Consider the following 19243-nt stretch of genomic DNA (forward strand, 5'->3'; position numbering starts at 1 on the left):
CTGATAGGTATGAGATCTAGATTTGAGTTTTAATTTGGCAGTGACTGGTTTTGTGGGACTCAAGTGTTTCCTAGTGGAGAGGAAGAGAAAGCTGCTCAAACTGGTCATTATAATGTAAGGGCTAAGTGACAAAAGAGATGGTAGAGTCTCTATGTGAAGGCGAGTGAAGACTTGTACTTGAGAAAAATCAGGAAAGGCTTCCTAGAGGTTTTCGTGTGAGTGTTTCAGGGTGAGGAGGAGTCATTCAGGCAGAGTAAATGCCAGATTTAGCAGAAGGTGACCGAGAGCTGGTGATCCTCAGAGGCCTGGGATACAACTCTGAGGGGGTTGAAGGTCACCCCCAAGGCCAGCAGGTGGTCATCAACCCTGGCTGCATCTTAGAGCCTTGTGAGGAGCTGCTCGGCTTTCCCTGAAGACAGACTGGACCACCCGCTCCTGTGTTCCCACCGGCTAGGAGGAGCTGCAGGGGACTCAAAGGGACGATCTTAACTGAGCGCCATTTTCACAGCCAATGAGAACAAGGAAAGTTTTTAAGGGAGAGTAATTGGTCCAACCTGTTTTTCAGAAAAATGTGGTAGAAGAGAATGAAGGGGGGTAGACTCAGGAGGTGGGGGTGGAGCAGCCTACCAGAAGGAATTGCCAGGCAGCACAGGCCAGAGGAAGGAAGGCCAGGGCAGACTATAAATATGGTTTCTAGGGCAAAGTTTGATGTCTGGCTCTAGGTGGTGAGGAGATGCCACCATTGAAAGGTAAGGCCCAGGTTTCTAGTTTGGGGGACTGGAGATACCAATACAGAAGACTGGGAACATCTGGTCCCAGGTATTCTTGGGAGTTTATAATGAAACCTTGCAACTGAGGCGGGCTGCAGCTCACTCTCTGAAAAGCAGAGTAATAGGAGCTCTTATGGGGCTGCCAGCAATCCGGACTTGCAGCAGTCGCCCTGTTAAGGGAATATTACGGGTCTGTCATTCTGCTGGACTCACGGAACTAAAGAGAGAAGCTCATATAGTCCAATGTCCTGTGCCAAGGAATGTCCTAAAACAGTGGTAATATTTTTCTAGTCTATACAATAGCCAAACATAAATAGGTTTATGTTATTTCAGATGAAGAGTCTGTTGTAACCAAGCCTGTTAAATGGAAGTTTTACTCAATTGTTTATTTTGCAAACTTAGTTTATATATTCCTGTTTTCTAGAAAAAGTTGCAGTTTTTCCCTTCTGAGGACTGTAGCTAATCCATTTAAAGGAAGTTGACAAGTTCACAAGCCACTATTCCATGTATTCTTGTCTGTTCCTGAGTTTAAGTCAAGAAATATTTTACTTTCTTGTGCTTAAAACAGGCACACTGATAAATATATGTTTATTAGTGTGTTTGTGTTTCTGTAAAAAGGATGATAGTTTGGAAGGATTTATTAATGGATTTATTAATCAATGTGTTAAGAAAAGTCTCCTTAAGAAATGGGGCTGTGTTTTCCAAATTCTCTCTACTTTTGTGTGTTTTTTATATTTTCTGTAGAGAAGTGGTATTATTATTTGTAAGTGAATAAAGTTTATTTATGACAGTTTCAGCTAACATAAAGTAACAGTTTTGGTTAATACAGAATCTTTTTCCCACTGAAAGGAAATCAGACCTTACCTTAACTACTTTCAGGATACCTTCGTTAGTTCTGGGATCAGTTTGTATTTCAAACCAATGCCCTTCATTTCCAGAGGTAAAGAAGAACTCTGCTAGCCAATTATCAGTGAACTCTTCATCCAAATCTATTACTTGAAATCGAAGCAACTCAGAACTTAAAGTGTTTTCTTCAATACGTGCCAAATACTAAAAAAATAAAAGAGGCAGAATTTAAGTTTCAACGTCAGGTTTTATCTAAAAAATTATATTCATTCTGAATGGCATTAGTCATTAATTCTCAAATTATGTATAGCCTTTTTGCTGGTTCCTGAATTCTTATTTTTATAATAGCTTATTTTAAAAGAAAAGTGCAGAGAATGTAACTAAAAGCCAGCAAGCCAGCAAATCCTGAATTATGGTGGTAAGGTATAACATAATATATATATATATAATTATTTTATAATTATGTTTTAAATAATTATTTTTCAAGGAATAAAAGGCACACCTGTGATTCTCTGAATGTTGGGAAATTATCATTGACATCTTTCACTTTAATGCTACATTCACACTGAGCTGATAGTCCTTCTCCATCTTTGTCTGCACCACTCACAACCAGGCGATAGCTGCTAACTTGCTAAATTTGGAGGAAAAAATAAAGAAAAATGATTAATCTCTAGTGTCATGGATACAAATGACAACTACTTGCTTCCTATGGGAAGGAAGTGAAAATATTTAAATTCATGGTTCATTCTCTAGAAGGACTGCATGCACTTTTATTGTCCACCATAGATGAGGCATATGGAACACATGCCCCACATTGGGGAAAGTCTTTACGGGGCTGATGCAAGTTTTCTCTTTTGTGAGCTTCTTAGGGCAGGAAGGTGCACTAAGAGCAAAAATGGACAATGAGGATGGTACTCTGTTTATCTGAGGGAAGCTCATTTATAGAGCTTCCTTGCTGGTCTGTTCAGAAAATCATTTATGTAAAAGTAATACAGAGTCTGATGGGGTCTTGTGTGTTGTTGGAGATGTGTTGGTAGGACAATGGAGAAGAGAGGGTAAGGGGATTCTTTTTTCTTTTTCCCCTATGGCTGCTCCATGTAATTTATGGGACCTTAGTTTCCTAACCAAGGATTGAATCCGGGATGCTCAGCAGAGAGAGCATGAAGCCCTACCACTGGACCATCAGGTAATTCCTGGGGATTCTCTAGTGTTCTAGAAACAGGAGAAACATGGAAAGAAGTCAGGAGAAAAAGCATGGCATCAGAGATGGCTTTATTCCAAATACAAATTGCTCCCTAGGAAATTTCCTTTTCCTCCATCACATGAGGGATTAGCCCCAGTTCAGTCTCTGCCTATGGATACAATGCCTTCTCTTATTCCCTCAGTTTAACTTCCATGGATATGGGATACTCATTTGTTGAGGTACAATCGATTGTGCAGGTCTCAGATACACAGCCCACCCCAGCAAAAGCACAGTAGAATGCAAGGAGCTTCCCTTGATTGGGTCAGTTGAATCCAGGGAACCTGTCTTCCTTCCCTCTTTCATTCTTAGGTAGAAGGGAGTCACCTCTCTTGGGTTTCTTACAACTAAATCCTGAGTTATTGAATGCTCCCAAGTGCCTTGCTTTACCTCTCGATCAAGTGAATTGGTCAAAGTGCGGACTTCCCCTGTGTGTCTGCTTAGGAGGAACATGGGTGTGCCTGCAGGTTCCTGAGAGATGATTTTGAAGGCAATTTTAGAGTTCAAGTGGTTCGGTTCATCTGCATCTGTGGCATTTAGGATCATCACCAGTGAGTCTAGGAGTACAGAAGTTCATTAAAGACAATGTAAAGATTGACATTATATTCACGTTAAATATTCAACACAATTTCAATTTGATCTTTGTGTTTTAAGATCTTAAAACTATCTGTATGCTAAAAAACTACATGTCACGTGCAATATCTCTTACCCAGTCAGGTGACTGAATCAGGTGACCCTTGTTGCCGCCCATAAAAATCCTCCACTTCTCACTAAGCCTTGGTTGGTTGTGTTGAGCTTGAGACTGTTTTCTCTTCATTTTTTTGCCCTTGCTGAATGGCTTCCCTTCTCGCTTTCCCCCCATTTATCCAAGTAAGGAGTGTGTCTCTGTCTCTTATAATCTAAGAAAGCCCAGCTGATGCATCTGGGTTGTCTAAAGCTATCTCTTCACCTTTGTGACTAGAATAAGCTTTGACTTGATAACACAACCACAGCCTAGATATACAATGGCAGTGGATGAGTAGCTCAGTCACAAATATTAGCAAGGGAGACCCAGACTGTCTTCATGAATTTTTCTACAAAACTACTGATGAAACTAAGAGAATAAATTAGCTTGTAAAAATGATGTACTATAAATGATGCTTGTATCTGAAAGTTAAACAAAAAAAATTAAAAGTGGTAGTTACTGCAGAAGACTTACTTGAAGCACTATTTTCTTCAATTTCACCCTGGAATATGCTTTGTGAAAATACTGGAGCATTGTCATTTATATCTAAAATTTTGACCGTTAGTATAAGTGGTTTTTCTACCTCTTGTCCTAGGGCATTGAAAGCACGACATGTAATCTAGAAAAGGAGAGGACATGTTAATGAATGTTCTACAACATCAGTTTGCTTATTATTAAAACTTGTTGAGATAAGGCCTCTCCTAGCATATATAGTACTTTTGTGCAAAGAGGAAAAATATTTTTCCCAAAGAGGAGACAAAGTAGGAAAGTGTCTACTCTGGGTAGACTAGTTGGCCAAGTTTCCCCTTCTTGGGGGCTAGTACTGTGTCTCCTGGTACCCAGAAGGTCTTGGCCAGAAGCATGCTGGAGTTCAGTGTTTATACACCCTCCTGGGTTGTTCCTTCAGGGGCACAACCTTCAGAGGCTCTTTGTTTTATTTTTTTACTTTTACGCTGCACATTGCAGCCTGTGGGATTTTAGTTTCCTAACCAGGAGTTGAACCTGCGGCCCCTGCTGTGGAACCCCAGAGTCCTGACCACTGGATCATTAGGGAAGTCTAAGGAAGGCTCTTTGTTATTTGATGGTGAATGGATTCATGCACTGATATCCTTCTAGATTAACCTTCTAAAGTCAACTGCCACAAGGGAAAGGGTGGCTGATATCAAGGACACACTTACCTGGAAGCTTGGGGTTACTTCTCGATCAACTATGGCCGTTATGTTAATTTCTCCAGTGTTTCTGTCAATGACAAAGATTCCAAAGGGGGGCTGATCAATTCCTATTCCAGAGATGCGGTAGGTAATTTTCTGGGTTGCTTCGAAGTCTGAAGTAATCTGCAGCCCAAAATACCCAAAATGTTAAGGTGATCATCACTCAGGCCTCTTCCTTCCCCCCTGTCCTCCACACTTTCAAGTCATCTGTTCATTTTATTCATGCTTTCTGACACTGTGTTGTTTATTTTTTGCCTTGATAGCCTGGAAAATCCCATGGACGGAGGAGCCTGGTGGACTGCAGTCCATGGGGTCGCTAAGAGTCGGACACAACTGAGCAACTTCTCTTTCACTTTTCACTTTCATGCATTGGAGAAGGAAACAGCAACCCACTCATGTTCTTGCCTGGGAGAACCCCAGGGACGGGGGAGCCTGGTGGGCTGCCATCTATGGGGTCGCACAGAGTCAGACACGACTGAAGTGACTTAGCAGCAGCAGCAGCAGCAGCTACTAGGAATATGAAATAAATTCAAATTGTTTCCTCTGTTGGCCAGTATGGACCAATGTGCATTAACCTTTCCAGCTTTAGAATATTTGCCCAGATTGTGGTCACCATAGTGATGTTAAAAGGTTGAGAGAAAGTCAAGGACACCTAATGTTGACAAGGCTACTACTGAATGCCTCCTTGCTTAGCAGATAACACACACGCAAAAAATGACATTTAGTTTTAAATAGGAGGAGCTGGAGAAAAAATGGAAGGAAATAATATACTAAGTATTAAAAATATTAGAATGAATTGCTTTTATTATTATTAATCTTGAAATTTTTAATAGGGAAAATTTCAAATATATTATAAAGTTAAAAGGTATAATGAACCTGATATATCTCATCACCCAACTTCAACAGTTCTGAATACATGGCCAATCCAATGTTGACTCTCAACCATCTTTAATTGTCTTGTTGCTGTTTATTGGTTTGCTATGATTTCAAATCTCCTTTTTTGTTTTTATCTAGGAATAGAGTTGCTTTGTTTTAAGAGTGTGGTTGTTTGCATTGAGGAAGCTGTCAGAATGTTGTTGTGGACATCTGTGGCTGTCAATATCCACTCAGCTCAGCTGTTGAGGAGCAACATTGGGGGCTTATTGATACAAGCGTGTGGAGAAGTCACTATGGCTGGGAGACATTTAAGCTTTAAATAGGAAGAGTTTGTGAGGACTTCTTGAGAGTGTTCAGTCTGGGCAAGGCAACCCTTAGCTGATCTAAATGCCTCTCTGAAGCCCTTGGGGCATTCGCTCCTGCCTGGGCAAGGCATCTTTTGCCTGGCAGTGGTGAGAACTGTAATCTTGCCTGCCACTACCTCTGTTCCCTAGCAACGTGCTCTAGGGATAAGGGACTTTTGCTTTTGCACTGGTAGCCAGACCTCAGCTTGTGATTGACTAACCTGACTCTCCTGAGAACCAACTGGTAGAAAGGTCCACCTTAACTTAATCTGGACTCTATTCCTTTAACCTCTCTTGCCTGGAAAAATACTGTGATTAATCTACACTTTAGGAGTATGGTATTTTGTGGTTTATTGAGAGACATTATCCTATATGTTTTTGGCTTGTGAAATTGTTATAACTCCTGCAGTGAACCCATGTTAAATAAATTATTGGTAAAGACAGTCACATTCTCTGAGGAAAATTTGCTGCTCCAAACAAAGAACTTATCCATATACATTTTTCTATTCGTTTGCTAGAATCTGAATCCCAAAAGGCATATCCATTAAATATATTGAAATGGCTCTTAATTATTTTTAATTACTCTGGAAGCTGTAACTCCTTCATCTTTCTCTTTTATATTGATATTGTTAATACTATTATTGTTGTATTTTTTGTGTTGTTGAAAATACCAGGTTATTTGTTCTATGGACTCCTCAATTTGTATTTTGCTAATTGGAATTTCTGCATTATTCTAATTTACACCTAGTGCATTTTTTCTCAAAACTCACATTGCTTCTGCTTATAAGACTTACTTTGGCAATTGGATTTCTGTACGAGTTGTCTTCTCCTTCTCTGCAGGGTCTTGCGAATTTCACCCACTCACGTTTGTATCTCCTTTTGCCTTGTTGTATTGCTGTCTCATATTCTTCATATTGTCCTTTTGTCTTATTCAAAAAGGGGTTACATTTTATTATGCACATTGTTGGAAATATTTGCTTTAAATTTTGCTTTTTTGAGTATTAATTACAGACACCTAGGTTGAGGAGTCTCCTATGTTTCAAGATATTTAAGATGGTTAAATACCCAATTTTCTCTCCCTTACACTATCATGCAAAGAAGAAACAGTAAATAACTAAAACAGCTACAGAGCTATTTGATTTTTTAAGATTAGCATTTAAACATATTTTATATTTCCTATATATATTACACAACATGTAACTGTTCTGGGCACATAATACTGGTTTAATGAAATCCTGTTGATATTTTTAAGATAAGACAAAAGAATGCATGAGGTAAATTACAAAAATGACATCGATTCATGCTTGTATTTAAGTATTACTAGGTTAGTTGTTAGAATTGTATTTTCACAGTTAAATTATTTAGTAACTTAAAATATTAAATAAATATTTATTTTTCCTGAGTACAATTTTTTAACTAAACTATTTTAATTGCAAAAAACTTTTTCATACTTTACCTGTATTCTCAATTCTCCATGAACCAAAAGAACCACCTGTAGACATTTAAATAAAGTCAAATTAAACATGAATTCCTCAAATAAGTAATTACAGAAGATAATAATTCTGATTTTTACATTCTGCTGTTCATATTGTAGTTGTTTCTGTTTCAAGAGAGAAGGAACACAGGTATACCTACGGCTTACTCATGTTGATGTGTGGCAGAAACCATCACAACATTGTAAAACCATTATCCTCCGATTAGAAATAATAAAACCAGGAAAGAAGTAGATTTGGACAAGTAGTATTCGAGGAGCAAAAAAAAATAGTCTCATGTAAACAGTTCCTTCAGTTGTTAATCTGATTATAGAATTTTAATGATGTTCAGGAGAATCTATTGGACTTTTCAAAATTCTAACAACTGTTGAACAACCAGACATTTCTTATCTGTCTGCTCTATAAACACTTACCAGGAGCTGCGGAAGCTACTGCTTTGGGAAACAATGATGAGCATTATTATAATAAGCTTCAGAAAGTACCACAGGAGGTTATTAAAAGCCATGACCTACTCTACTGACTTGGCAATGCTGTTTTCGTTAGTTACAATTCCAGGGTAAGGCATTTTCTTAGTCATATAAGAGTTGAGAGATTGGAAAGGACCTAGTCTAATTTAGAGAATGAAATGTAAAAGATTGGAATGTGCTATTCCAATCACAAGTACTGTTTGCTATGGAATGTGGATTTGTTCATCTCTGTTCTACTGGTTTAATTTAAATTTGAGCTTAATTTTCCTACTAATCTAAAAGAAATAAAGATAATATGAAGCCAGGCCAGGCTAGGTCTTCACCTTCTCGAGTATATAGGACCTTCATCTGTGTGATTTTCAGTGTTGTTTTCTACCTGGAATGCATTCTTCTTACCTTCACACACTTGAATACTGTATTACTCATCCTTGAAGATCATTTTAAGCTCCAACAGTCTCCATGAAACTGTCCTTACTGATGTCTTCTTTTCTAAGTTTGCAAAACACATATTCTGTACTGTGCAATTTAGCCCATAATGGTTTACCGTGATTTATTATTTCTTATGGTTTTATGTACATTATATGGTGTTGAGCCAAGAGAATTGCAAGCTTTCCAAATCGGTGCTTCTATATTATTATTATTGTTTTTGCAATCCTTACAATACTGATCCCTTACCAGATGTTTAAAAACTGTTTTCTGACTCACTGACTCACTGATTTGAAGACAATCTGGAAGGGAAAAGATTATGAAAAATAAATCAGGACAAAAGAAATTGTTTTATGTGTCAGATGCTGTTCATAGAGCTTTATGTTTACTATCTCACTTAACACAGCAGCATCTGAAGGATGCTGTAATCCCTCCTTCAGGGATGAAGAAAAGAGAATACTCATGAGAAAATGAGTACTTTGCCCCAACTAACAGGCCTTGGATTTGAATCTCTGCAGCCTGACTCTAAAGTGTGCACATCACCACGACACTAGATTCTTAAGTCAGTGTAGATAAATAGAAAATAAAAACGAGTCATAGAAAAAAAGTTTTGTGGTAGTCAATTTAGATTTTTTCCTGGCAAAGGCTGCAGTTAATCCTGAAGCAATGTAGATTTATTACATCGATTACTTTGGAAGGCTATAATAAAGAGGCAAGTCCCAGTCTGAACCAAAGGAAAAATGATATGAGACATAGGATGCGAGGACCCTTCCATTCTAAAAATTTCAGTAAAATCTTTATTTCAAAGGATGTTTGTTAAAATTGTCATGGAAAAGAACCATGACTTGCATATAGGGTTATCATTACCATTTTTCTAAATTCCATATATATGTGTTAGTATGCTGTAATGATCTTTATCTTTCTGGCTTACTTCACTCTGTATAATGGGCTCCAGTTTCATCCATTTCATTAGAACTGACAGAAAAAGAGACACAAAAGTACAGAACAGACTTTTGAACTCTGTGGGAGAAGGTGAGGGTGGGATGTTTCGAAAGAACAGCATGTATATCATCTATGGTGAAACAGATCACCAGCCCAGGTGGGATGCATGAGACAAGTGCTCGGGCCTGGTGCACTGGGAGGACCCTGAGGAGTCGGGTGGAGAGGGAGGTGGGAGGGGGGATCGGGATGGGGAATACGTGTAACTCTATGGCTGATTCATGTCAATGTATGACAAAACCCACTGAAATGTTGTGAAGTAATTAGCCTCCAACTAAAAAAAAAAAAAAAAAGAACCATGACTTGTGGTTGTAACAAGTCTGAAAATGATTTAACAGCATTGCTGCTCTTTTTTTTAAACAGTATCAAGAGTTACTTGGGGGCTTCCCAGGTGGCGCTAGTGGTAAAGAATCCGCCTGCCAATGCAGAAGACAAGAGACGTAGGTTCGAACCCTGGGTTGGGAAGATCCCCTGAGGAAGGAAATGTCAACCCACTTCAGTATCCTTGCCTGGAAAGTTCCATGGACAGAGGAGCCCAGTGGGCTGCAGTCCATGGAGTCGCAGAGAGGCAGACACGACTGAGTACATATGCACACATGCATTACGTGGGAGAAAAGGCCAGGGCAATGCAGTCATTGTACACCTTTCTCAGTTCCTAAGAACAGCTCAGCCACACGTGAGGGGAGGGATGGACCAGGTATGATCCCTTTTACAGGAAAACGGGAGTCATCCTGAAAATATGAATCAGGTTTGTACTAGCCCTGTGGAGAATGATTCTTCTAATAGACATTAAGATTTCTGTTTTTCTGGGAAGTGAAGGAAGGACAAACCCTAAACTGTGGAAAACGAACATTGCAGACAGGTGTTTCTTACTTGTTAAGTCATTTCTCTGACTCAGAACCCTTAAAGAAGCTGCTCAGCCAAACCTTTACTCTTTCCCATCCTCTCTTTCAAAGTCAGACCACCAGGAATGTTTTCCAATTTTAGGGAATGTTGTGAAAATATAATCTTTGTTGTGTTTTTAGGAATATGGGGACAGTTACTAAGGACACTTTTGAATAATGCAGTGCTTTTAAAATATGTATTTAGACATATAGCCATAGCTTCACATTATTCCCAAGTATTTTTTTTAAAAATGTTACTATTTGAGTTAATTAGTACTTATATGCAGCTACTTAGTTGTTTTAGTTACATTGTTCGTATATATCTAATAAATATTTCCATAGCTTCTTGACAATATAAATCAATTAAGTTGTCTTTTTTGTGGCCTAGAGTCTAGAAAATAGCAGTGTGGAGAAAACACTCTGTATCTTGTGAATTTATTTTTCTTTCTTCCCTGTGTTCCCTGGTTATGGTTTTATAATTTTGACTGTATGATTTATAAAGCAGCGACATGGTCTAAATGCCTTGGTATACATAAGAATTAGAAATGTTTCATTAAAAGCAAATAAGATTTTTAAGTTAATAAAAAGCATGTGACATAAAGTGGCTTGATATTCATGTGCCCTGCTTGCTAACTAAAATGTATGTAGTTATATCATTAAGATTCCTATTGAGTATGGTAGGTTTGTAATAAGTATATTTTGAGGATGTGGGTGACTGGATTTTTAAAAATCTTATATAATAACAATTGCTTTTTACTGAGTTTGGCTAAGGTTTTGTTTAGAGTAATCTGAAACTTCAGCGTGGGGAAGGAAGGTCAGACTGTTTGAGTATGCATTGGATTCAGGAACCTAGTCCTAGCCAGCATAAGGCATGACCATTTTTCTCTGCATGGGATAAGATCACACCCACTCCTCTTTGGGAAATTTGCAGAATGAGCTGGGTAACTCAAAGGAATCATTACAAATTTTCAACTTGATTTTTAAAATTAATAATTATTTTTGAAAAGTTCATGAAATATATGTATGTATATAGGTTGGTGATACTATTTTTATAATTGGTTAGATGCAAGATTATGTGTTAGATTAAAGAGGTCAATAGATATGTATCGACTTTTTGAAATTAAGATTTAAAAAATCCAGAAGTATTTCAATAAGCTTCGTGTTTATCAAGGAAAATTCCTTAATTGAATGAAAACGGTTTATTTTTAATTACTTAAGAAGTATTTAATTCAGGAAAGTTCAACACTTTAATAACTGATGTTTAGAGTAAATTCAATTTAGAAAATTAAGCCATTTTTCAGGAGCTCATTTTAAGTACTGGGTAAGACACAGTTTCTTCCCAGGTGGCTCAGTGGTAAAGACATGCCAGCCAATGCAGGAGATGTAAGAGATGTGGGTTCAGTCCCTGGGTTGGGAAGATCCTCTGGAGAAGGAAATGGCAACCCACTCCAATATTCTTGCCTGGGAAATCCTATGGACAGAGGAGCCTTGTGGGCCATAGTCCATGGGGTCACAAAGAGTCAGACACAACCTAGTCACTAAACAACAGGAACAAAGGTGCAGTTAAGTGTAGAAATACAAAACTGGACATTGGATCCTGAATCCCTCAATTAAAATCCTAGTCTCCTCATGTACTAGCTGAAAAACTTGGGAACATTATTTAATTTTTCAGTTTCCTCATCTATAAAATAGGTATAATAATTCTACTAACTTGGTAGATTTGTTGTGAGGATTAAATGAATTAACAGGTCTAAAACACATAGATGAACCCTAGCCTACAGTAACTGCTTAATAAGTGTTAATTACCTCTGTTTGGACTTGAAAGAAATGTAAAAGAGCCACTGTGATATGATCTTTTATTATTGTTACTCATGTCAAGGCACATAGAACTCATTCTTGAGCCTCAGAAAGAGATAAGAACCCGTGTTCCACTGTCCAGTTGTGTGATTTGCCCCCTGTGCAGCTCCAGGGGACATTGTTCACATTGTAGTTTATGTGAATATGTTGTCTGGCATTGTGCAGTGTACAGCCTGGTCAACTGTGCAGGGTCATACAAGGGAAATGTGCACATTACACGGATTCAATTCTTCATAGTGTAATTATGGATAGTAACCAGTTGCCTATGTAATTCTTGTAATGAACTTCATAAAGCAAGCTGTCTCCTTGGTGGTTTAGTTGCCAAATCGTGTCCGACTCTTGCCCTAATTCTCGTAATGAACTTCACAAAGCAAACCCTCTCCTTAGGCTATCAGATTGACTCTTAACTGGAAAGGAAGAGCCAAAGGCTAAGAGGTTTATGAGAAGCATCATGGACACCAAGTCTTCCAGTTCTAAATGAAAACCGGTTTCGAGTATTAAGCAACTGGGAGTGGTAATTGGTGGAAGTAAATAATTACATCTTTTCTAAGGTTTGCCCATCAGTCAGGGCTGGCTGGAATCACTTGTCAAGGTTATTCTGATTTTAGAATTTTAACTGTTGGAGAGGTTCAGGAGGAAATTAATTTTCATATATTTACCAGCATTGGAAATTGAATTGCTTCATCAATGAAGAGAAGGAAGGATATGTCGAAGATTTTCCTTCTGTTAAAAATCTGGGCCACTTAGCCTACAATTCTTTTCTTAACAATTTGCTTTCTGGATGTTCTGTAGAGAAAGTGGTTGAAGGGTGTTCTGCTGTATTTGGGGCTTCCCTCATAGCTCAGTCAGTAAAGAATCTGCCTGCAATGTCGGAAACTCTGGTTCGATCCCTGGGTTGGAAAGATCCTCTGGAGAAAGAAATGACAACCCACTCCAGTCTTCTTGCCTGGAGAATCCCATGGACAGAGGAACCTGGAAGGCTACAGTCCATGATATCCCAAGAGTCGGACACGACTTAGCAACTAAATCACTACCACTGATGTATTTAGAACACATTCTAACTCAGAACTTGGTATTTAAACTTTTCTTTTTTTTCCAGCATGAACACCATTAACTTGTTTAAAACCTCATGCTTTAAACATCTTTGGATTTCAAATGCCTGTATTAGTTTTGTAATGAGTAAATCTTTACATAATAATACTGTAACATGAAATTAAATGGCTTGTTGTTCAGATGCTATAGGAGTGTTATTTGACAGACCATGTTTCAGATTTAATGGACTTTTGTAATACTGACCAGTAGTCTCCTTTGAAGACAAACATTGTTTTGAAAAGTTTAAATCTTTGAAGACAAGTATTTTTCAATCACAAAACCTTTCCCCAAAATGTTTACTTGGTATTGTGTAAAACAGATCAAGCAAACATGGGAAACAGATAAGTGTTAAATTTTACAACAGGCTGGTGTTCCTCACACAGTCCCCTCTCAATGAATCTAGAAGACTAAACAGTTAAAATTTGGGGTAATGCTCCAAGTTTAAAATTTTGTTATTTCCCTACACCCACTATCATAGTTATTTAAAATTCAGGTTTAATTTTTTTCTGTCAATTTTCAAAAAATTAATCTCATAACTGTTTTTGATATGCCCTTTCACTCAAGAAAAATGTAGGTTATTTCTTGACATTAAAACTGATGTTGGTAGTTGTTTAAAATAGGAAGGCAGAATATTAAGGCGTTATCAAGTTTCATCTTTATTACTAAAATATTACAAATAATAGGAAGTAGAGTCTTACAAAGCACTTTATATTTTCCAGAACACTTTTTTGCATTCATTGCTGTTTTATTTTTACTATGGTCATTCTCATTAGTCAGGGGGATATGATTATTCTTATTTGACAGCTGAGGAAGCAAAACCTGGAGTGAGTCAGTGGTACAGGCATAGATTGAAGTCAGTGACTTAGCTTTTATGTATTACCTCTCTAGGCAACCTTTGTATGGTCATAGGTTGGTGGAATTAACTCAAAACCTCCGAACAGGTCTTCCAACTTTCATACCCCACCCTTCAATAACAAAAGATGTACAGTCCAACTCCACAATGCTTTTGAGAACATTGTTCTTTTCCCATCACCACACCATTTCGAAATTCTGGGTGGCTCCCCACTTCTAAAAGGATTTCACTACCCCTCACAGAATGCACTTTTCTGTCTGACCCTCATCTGCCATCCTAACTCACATCTGGGTTCTCCAATGCAGCCAAACTAGTGTGTCCCTCGCCCCTAGGCAAGCGCTGTTGTGCCTGCCTTTACTCACGCTGGGCTGACGACGAAATACATGTCCCTGTGGCCCATCAATGTTTATCAGAGAGCAGCCCTAATATCTCCTGGTCCATGGAGCCTGGTTTTCCTACCTCACTTTTTTTTTTTTTTAATTTTTTTTTATGTGAACTGTTTTCTAAATCTTTATTGAATTTGTTACAATACTGTTTCTGTACTTTTTATGTTTTGGTTTTTTGGCCCCAGGGCGTGAAGGATCTTAGCTCCCCAACTAGGGATTGAACCCATACCCCCAGCATTGGAAGGCAAAGCCTTAACCACTGGACCACCAGGGAAGTCCCTGCCTACCTCTCTTCTGACTGACACTGCCTTCCACTAATGGGATTAAGAGTAGACCAGCCCTGTCCAGTTGAAATAAAGTAACGAATGTGAATCACATATCGAATTTTAAATTTTTTAATATTCATATTAAAAAAGGTTAAAAAGGTGAAATTAATTTTTTCAGCATACCCAAAGTACGTTGAATACCCAAGTATTTTAATGTACCCAAAATACTGTCATTTCAATATATAGTTGACATAAAGATTATTGATGACATATTTTATGTTCTTTTTTGGGCTTCCCCTGTAGGTCAGTGGTAAAGAATCTGCCTGCAGTTCAGGAGACACAGGTTCAATCCCTGGGTCGGGAAGATCCCCTGGAGGAAGGCATGGCAATCCACTCCAGTATTCTTGCCTGGAGAGGAGCCTGGCAGGCTGCAGTCCATAGGGTCGCAAAGAGTTGGATGCAGTTGAGCACATACGCATGCATATTCTTTTTTTCATACAGAGTCTTCAGAATAAAATGTGTACTTTACGCTTAACAGCATATCTCAATACAGGTCAACCACGTTTCATGTGGTTAATAGCCACATGTGGCTAGTGGCTACTGTATTGGACAGAGCAGTTCTAGACCACTTAGTTTAATAATTATATATGATGCTATATTGTTGGGTAAATAACTTGTGTGTTTTTGTATATGAGCCTGTAAAATTTTCCTGAGGGACCTTCCCCCATGACTAGGATTATAGAGGCACTGTGGTGGGGGTTATAGTTTAGAGAGACCTCATTCAATCATTCATTTACCCATTCTTTGAACAACTGTGTGTCCACTGTAAGGTAGATATTATGGTAGGCGCTGGGGATGCAAAGAGGAATAAAACAGCCCTCTGTGTAAGGATCTTACAGCCACTCCAGAACCAGAAGGGTAACTGAGAGGGGTACACGTCAGAGAAGGGAAAGAAACTCCCCTAAGCGTGTGGCAGTCCGATTCTGCAACAACATTATTCCAGCATTCCCTGCCGCATAGCCCCTAGCTTCCCAGGCTGGTCATTGGTTGGGACACATGGCTTATCAGGCTACCTGCAGTTCCTTTAGTTCAGAAATGACCATCTGGAAAGGCGGGGAAGTGATACAACTGCCAGATTGCTCTTTACAACATTCTTGGGTCAATTAAATTCGTTAGATTGCCATTCATTAGTTACACTGTCATAATAGAAACAGACTCGAAGAGGAGGGTGTGATACCAATTTTCTGCCTGACCATTGCCATGACAGAGAAGGCTAAGAAACACTGTCTAACAGGTGGTCTATTCTAATTTTAAGCAGACTAATTTTTAGAAAGTTCTTTCGTGAGCTCTATCTCCCTGTAACTTCTTGAAGTCCAATTATCTCGATTGTTTAGATAAGGACGTGAGGGAAACTGATGCTTAGGCCAACCCAACTTATTGTTGATAAAATGAGGAATTAGTATTAGGGATTTAAAAAATATTCATTATGGTATATTTCACTATTTTTATATCTATGTGGAACTGATTGTGACCAGTTTTTTTCTTCATTAAAACAGCACAGTTAAAGAGCACACTAGTGTAACATCTAGTCTAGTTCTTTGCTCTCCAGATTCCACTACTCTTTTATCTAATATTATAGAAAACTTTCCCAGTCAGTAAAAGTTCTACTTTCCTGGAAAACTGGCTTATAAAATATTTTTTTCTCCCTAAAGATTAGATACCTTTTGCACATAATGGCTAAACATAAATGTGCTTTTCTTAATAACCCTCCCAACTTCTCCAGAATCAAACATTGCTTTGATTTTAATTCAATGGTCTTAGACTAGTTAAAAACATGTCAGGTATCAAGACCAGGCATGTACAATTCTTAGCCATGTGCTTAAGAGATATATATAACCTTGGGAACTAGACCTCGTTCTCTTTTATGTGTTTTCCTTTGTGTACTAGAATAAAAGTATGACTTTAAAGAAAGTGAAGATACTGTGGAAAATAAAGGTGCAATCAGGATTAATTAGTTCACCAACTAAATATGCTAAATGGCGACTTTCAAATTTGTTTCTATCTGGCTTAGTTTTCCACGTGAAAATACAGCACTAAAATAAAAAGCAACAAAAGGGGGAAATTGGTAATCTTTGCAGTTTCATTTTAAAATGTTTGTTTCCACTGAACTCTTTTTAGAATTTATAATAGGGATTCAGCAATCAAATTAACACTCTTTAACAAGGAGGGAAACAGGGAAAGTTTGCAATTATTAGGGAAAAAAAAAAGAACTTACCATTAAGATGACCAGAGCCCATGTGGTTCTGAAAGGGAGCCAAGCCATGGTTTCTGATTTCCCTGGTGAACGAAGGGAGCTGCCGCTTTAGTCCTTCCAACCGTCGGCATACGATGTCTCAGGAAAGCCCTTTCTCAGCGTCTCTCCTGTCTTCAGGAGTCTGCAGATGGCCTGTTATGCAGAGCCTCCCCGCCCTAAACCAAGGATTGGTCTCACCAGAAACGCTTGCATCACTTTTGCTCCCAGGTAAAAACTTAGACACACCTCAATTCCTGAAGCAATGAAATCCTTTGTTGGAAGCTGAAAGAGAAGTTCACAGGCTAAAAACCAGTTCTAATAGGAAGGTACCAGATGAATAATAAATTAATCACAGTGTGGAAGGGCAAAAGCTAGCCTTGACTACACTGTAAAAGGATCTAGTTGGCTGGCTCTCATGGTGCCAATTAAAACTGAAAAGTAAAACAAAACATTCAAAATTCCCCCAGTCTAACTTGTGGAAGAGCACTTATTTTTAGCTTGAGTATGTGTGAGTAGATTTAAAGTTGAGCAAAATATATTTGGGGGCTTCCCAGGTGGCACAGTGGTAAAGAATCTGTCTGCCAGTGCAGGAGACGTTGGTTTGATCCCTGAGTTGGAAAGATCCCCTGGAGAAGGAAATGGCAACCCACTCCAGTATTCTTGCCTGAAAAATGAACAGAGGAGCTTAGTGGGCCACAGGCCATGGGGATCTCAAAGTGTTAGACACAGCTGGGCAATTGAGCACACACACGCAAAATATATTTTAGGTGTTAAGCAATATATACATTTTTTGAAAGAAACTGCAGATCTGAAGAAGAAAATCATCACATCAAGCGGTTATTAATAATAGGTTTTGAGTGAAAACAATTAGAAATAAAATTAGACTAAACACAAATGGTGCCTTGGATATTTGAAATCTATAAACCGTGTGTTGCAAAATCAGGTATCTGATAATACTCAGTTGACATCTTTCTGCTGTATTTCTTTTCATTTTTAAATTAAAAAAAAATGTAGTTTGCAGGGACTTCCCTGGTGGCCCAGTGGTTAAGAATCCATCTCCTGGTGCAGGGGACGTGGGTTCGATCCTAGGTTGGAGAACTAAGATCCCACATGCTGTGGTGCAACTAAGCTTGTGTGCCACTAGTACGGACGCCTTTATGCTTTCAGCATTCCAGATTTTTTTAAAAGTTTGGTAGAAGAACAATATTGTCTTTATAAGTATTTATGCATCAGGTTTTGGAAGCTTTTTCGTTTCAGAAAAACCATTTAATGAGAGTATTTCAGACAGAAAGGACTTCATAGTCAAGGAGTTGGGGAAAAACACCTTATAGGCGAGATGTTGTGCATTTGGGGGTTTTGTGTGTGTATTTGTAAAAATTTTGGTAAAGTATATGTAATAAAATTTACTATTTTAACTATTTTCAAGTTACAGCTGAGTGACATTAAAGGTATTCACATTGCTGTACATCCACCACTATCACCCATTTCCAGAAAAAAATCTTGATTTTGTGATAAAGTTTTTGTAAATGAAGTTTTGTTGGAACACAGCCACTCCCATTTGTTTATGTGTTGTAAATGGCTGCCTTTGTGGTGAAAGGGCCAAGTTGAGGGGAGTTGAGAATTGGACAGACTGTATGGCTGCAAAGCCAAAACTATTCAATACTAACTTATAGGAGATGGGCTTCTCTGGTGGCTCAGACAGTAAAGAATCTGTGTTCAAGGCAGGAAACTCAGGTTTGATCCTGGGTTGGGAAGATCCCCTGGAGAAGGTAATGGCAATCCACTCCAGTATTCTTGCCTGGAAAATTCCATGGACAGAGAATCCTGGTGGGCTATAGTCATGGGGTCACAAAGAGTCGGGCACAACTTGGTGACTGAAGTTCCACCACCACCACCAATTTATAAGAAATGTTGGCTTTATTTATTTACTTTCAGAAAACACTTGATAACTGATGACTAACATTGTATACCTTAAATAGCATTTGTGGCAAATCTGTTGGGTGTTGATGCTAATGGAGGAATAATTAATGAATCGTTTAAACTTAAAAACTTGGAAATTTTCCAAAGATCAGGTTTGATATCCTTTGTAGAATTCCCTCTGAGTTTCATAATGTGTATTTTATTCACTTTTTGAATAGAATCATAAAGTGAACAAATACTGAATCCTTTCTAACATGGAAAGACTGAAGCACAAGGCAAAGTCTTTCTTGAATTAG

At 38.3% G+C, this 19243-nt stretch overlaps 1 protein-coding gene across 1 annotated transcript in view; it reads right to left on the bottom strand.

The window, feature by feature from the left end:
• The window catches only part of DSG3 (desmoglein 3), a 30250-nt gene extending 13193 nt beyond the window's left edge, over positions 1–17057 (bottom strand). Inside the window, exons 1-9 of the mRNA XM_065934985.1 lie at positions 17010–17057; positions 8565–8597; positions 7468–7503; positions 6806–6937; positions 4759–4914; positions 4055–4199; positions 3247–3413; positions 2119–2247; positions 1635–1820 (exon numbers count right to left, since the gene is read on the bottom strand). Of these exons, the coding sequence (XP_065791057.1) occupies positions 1635–1820; positions 2119–2247; positions 3247–3413; positions 4055–4199; positions 4759–4914; positions 6806–6937; positions 7468–7503; positions 8565–8597; positions 17010–17057 (1032 nt within the window). The remainder of the gene's footprint in view (positions 1–1634; positions 1821–2118; positions 2248–3246; positions 3414–4054; positions 4200–4758; positions 4915–6805; positions 6938–7467; positions 7504–8564; positions 8598–17009) is intronic.
• Positions 17058–19243: the final 2186 nt, after the last annotated feature.

Source organism: Muntiacus reevesi, chromosome 4, assembly GCF_963930625.1.
Source record: "Muntiacus reevesi chromosome 4, mMunRee1.1, whole genome shotgun sequence".
NCBI lineage: Eukaryota > Metazoa > Chordata > Mammalia > Artiodactyla > Cervidae > Muntiacus > Muntiacus reevesi.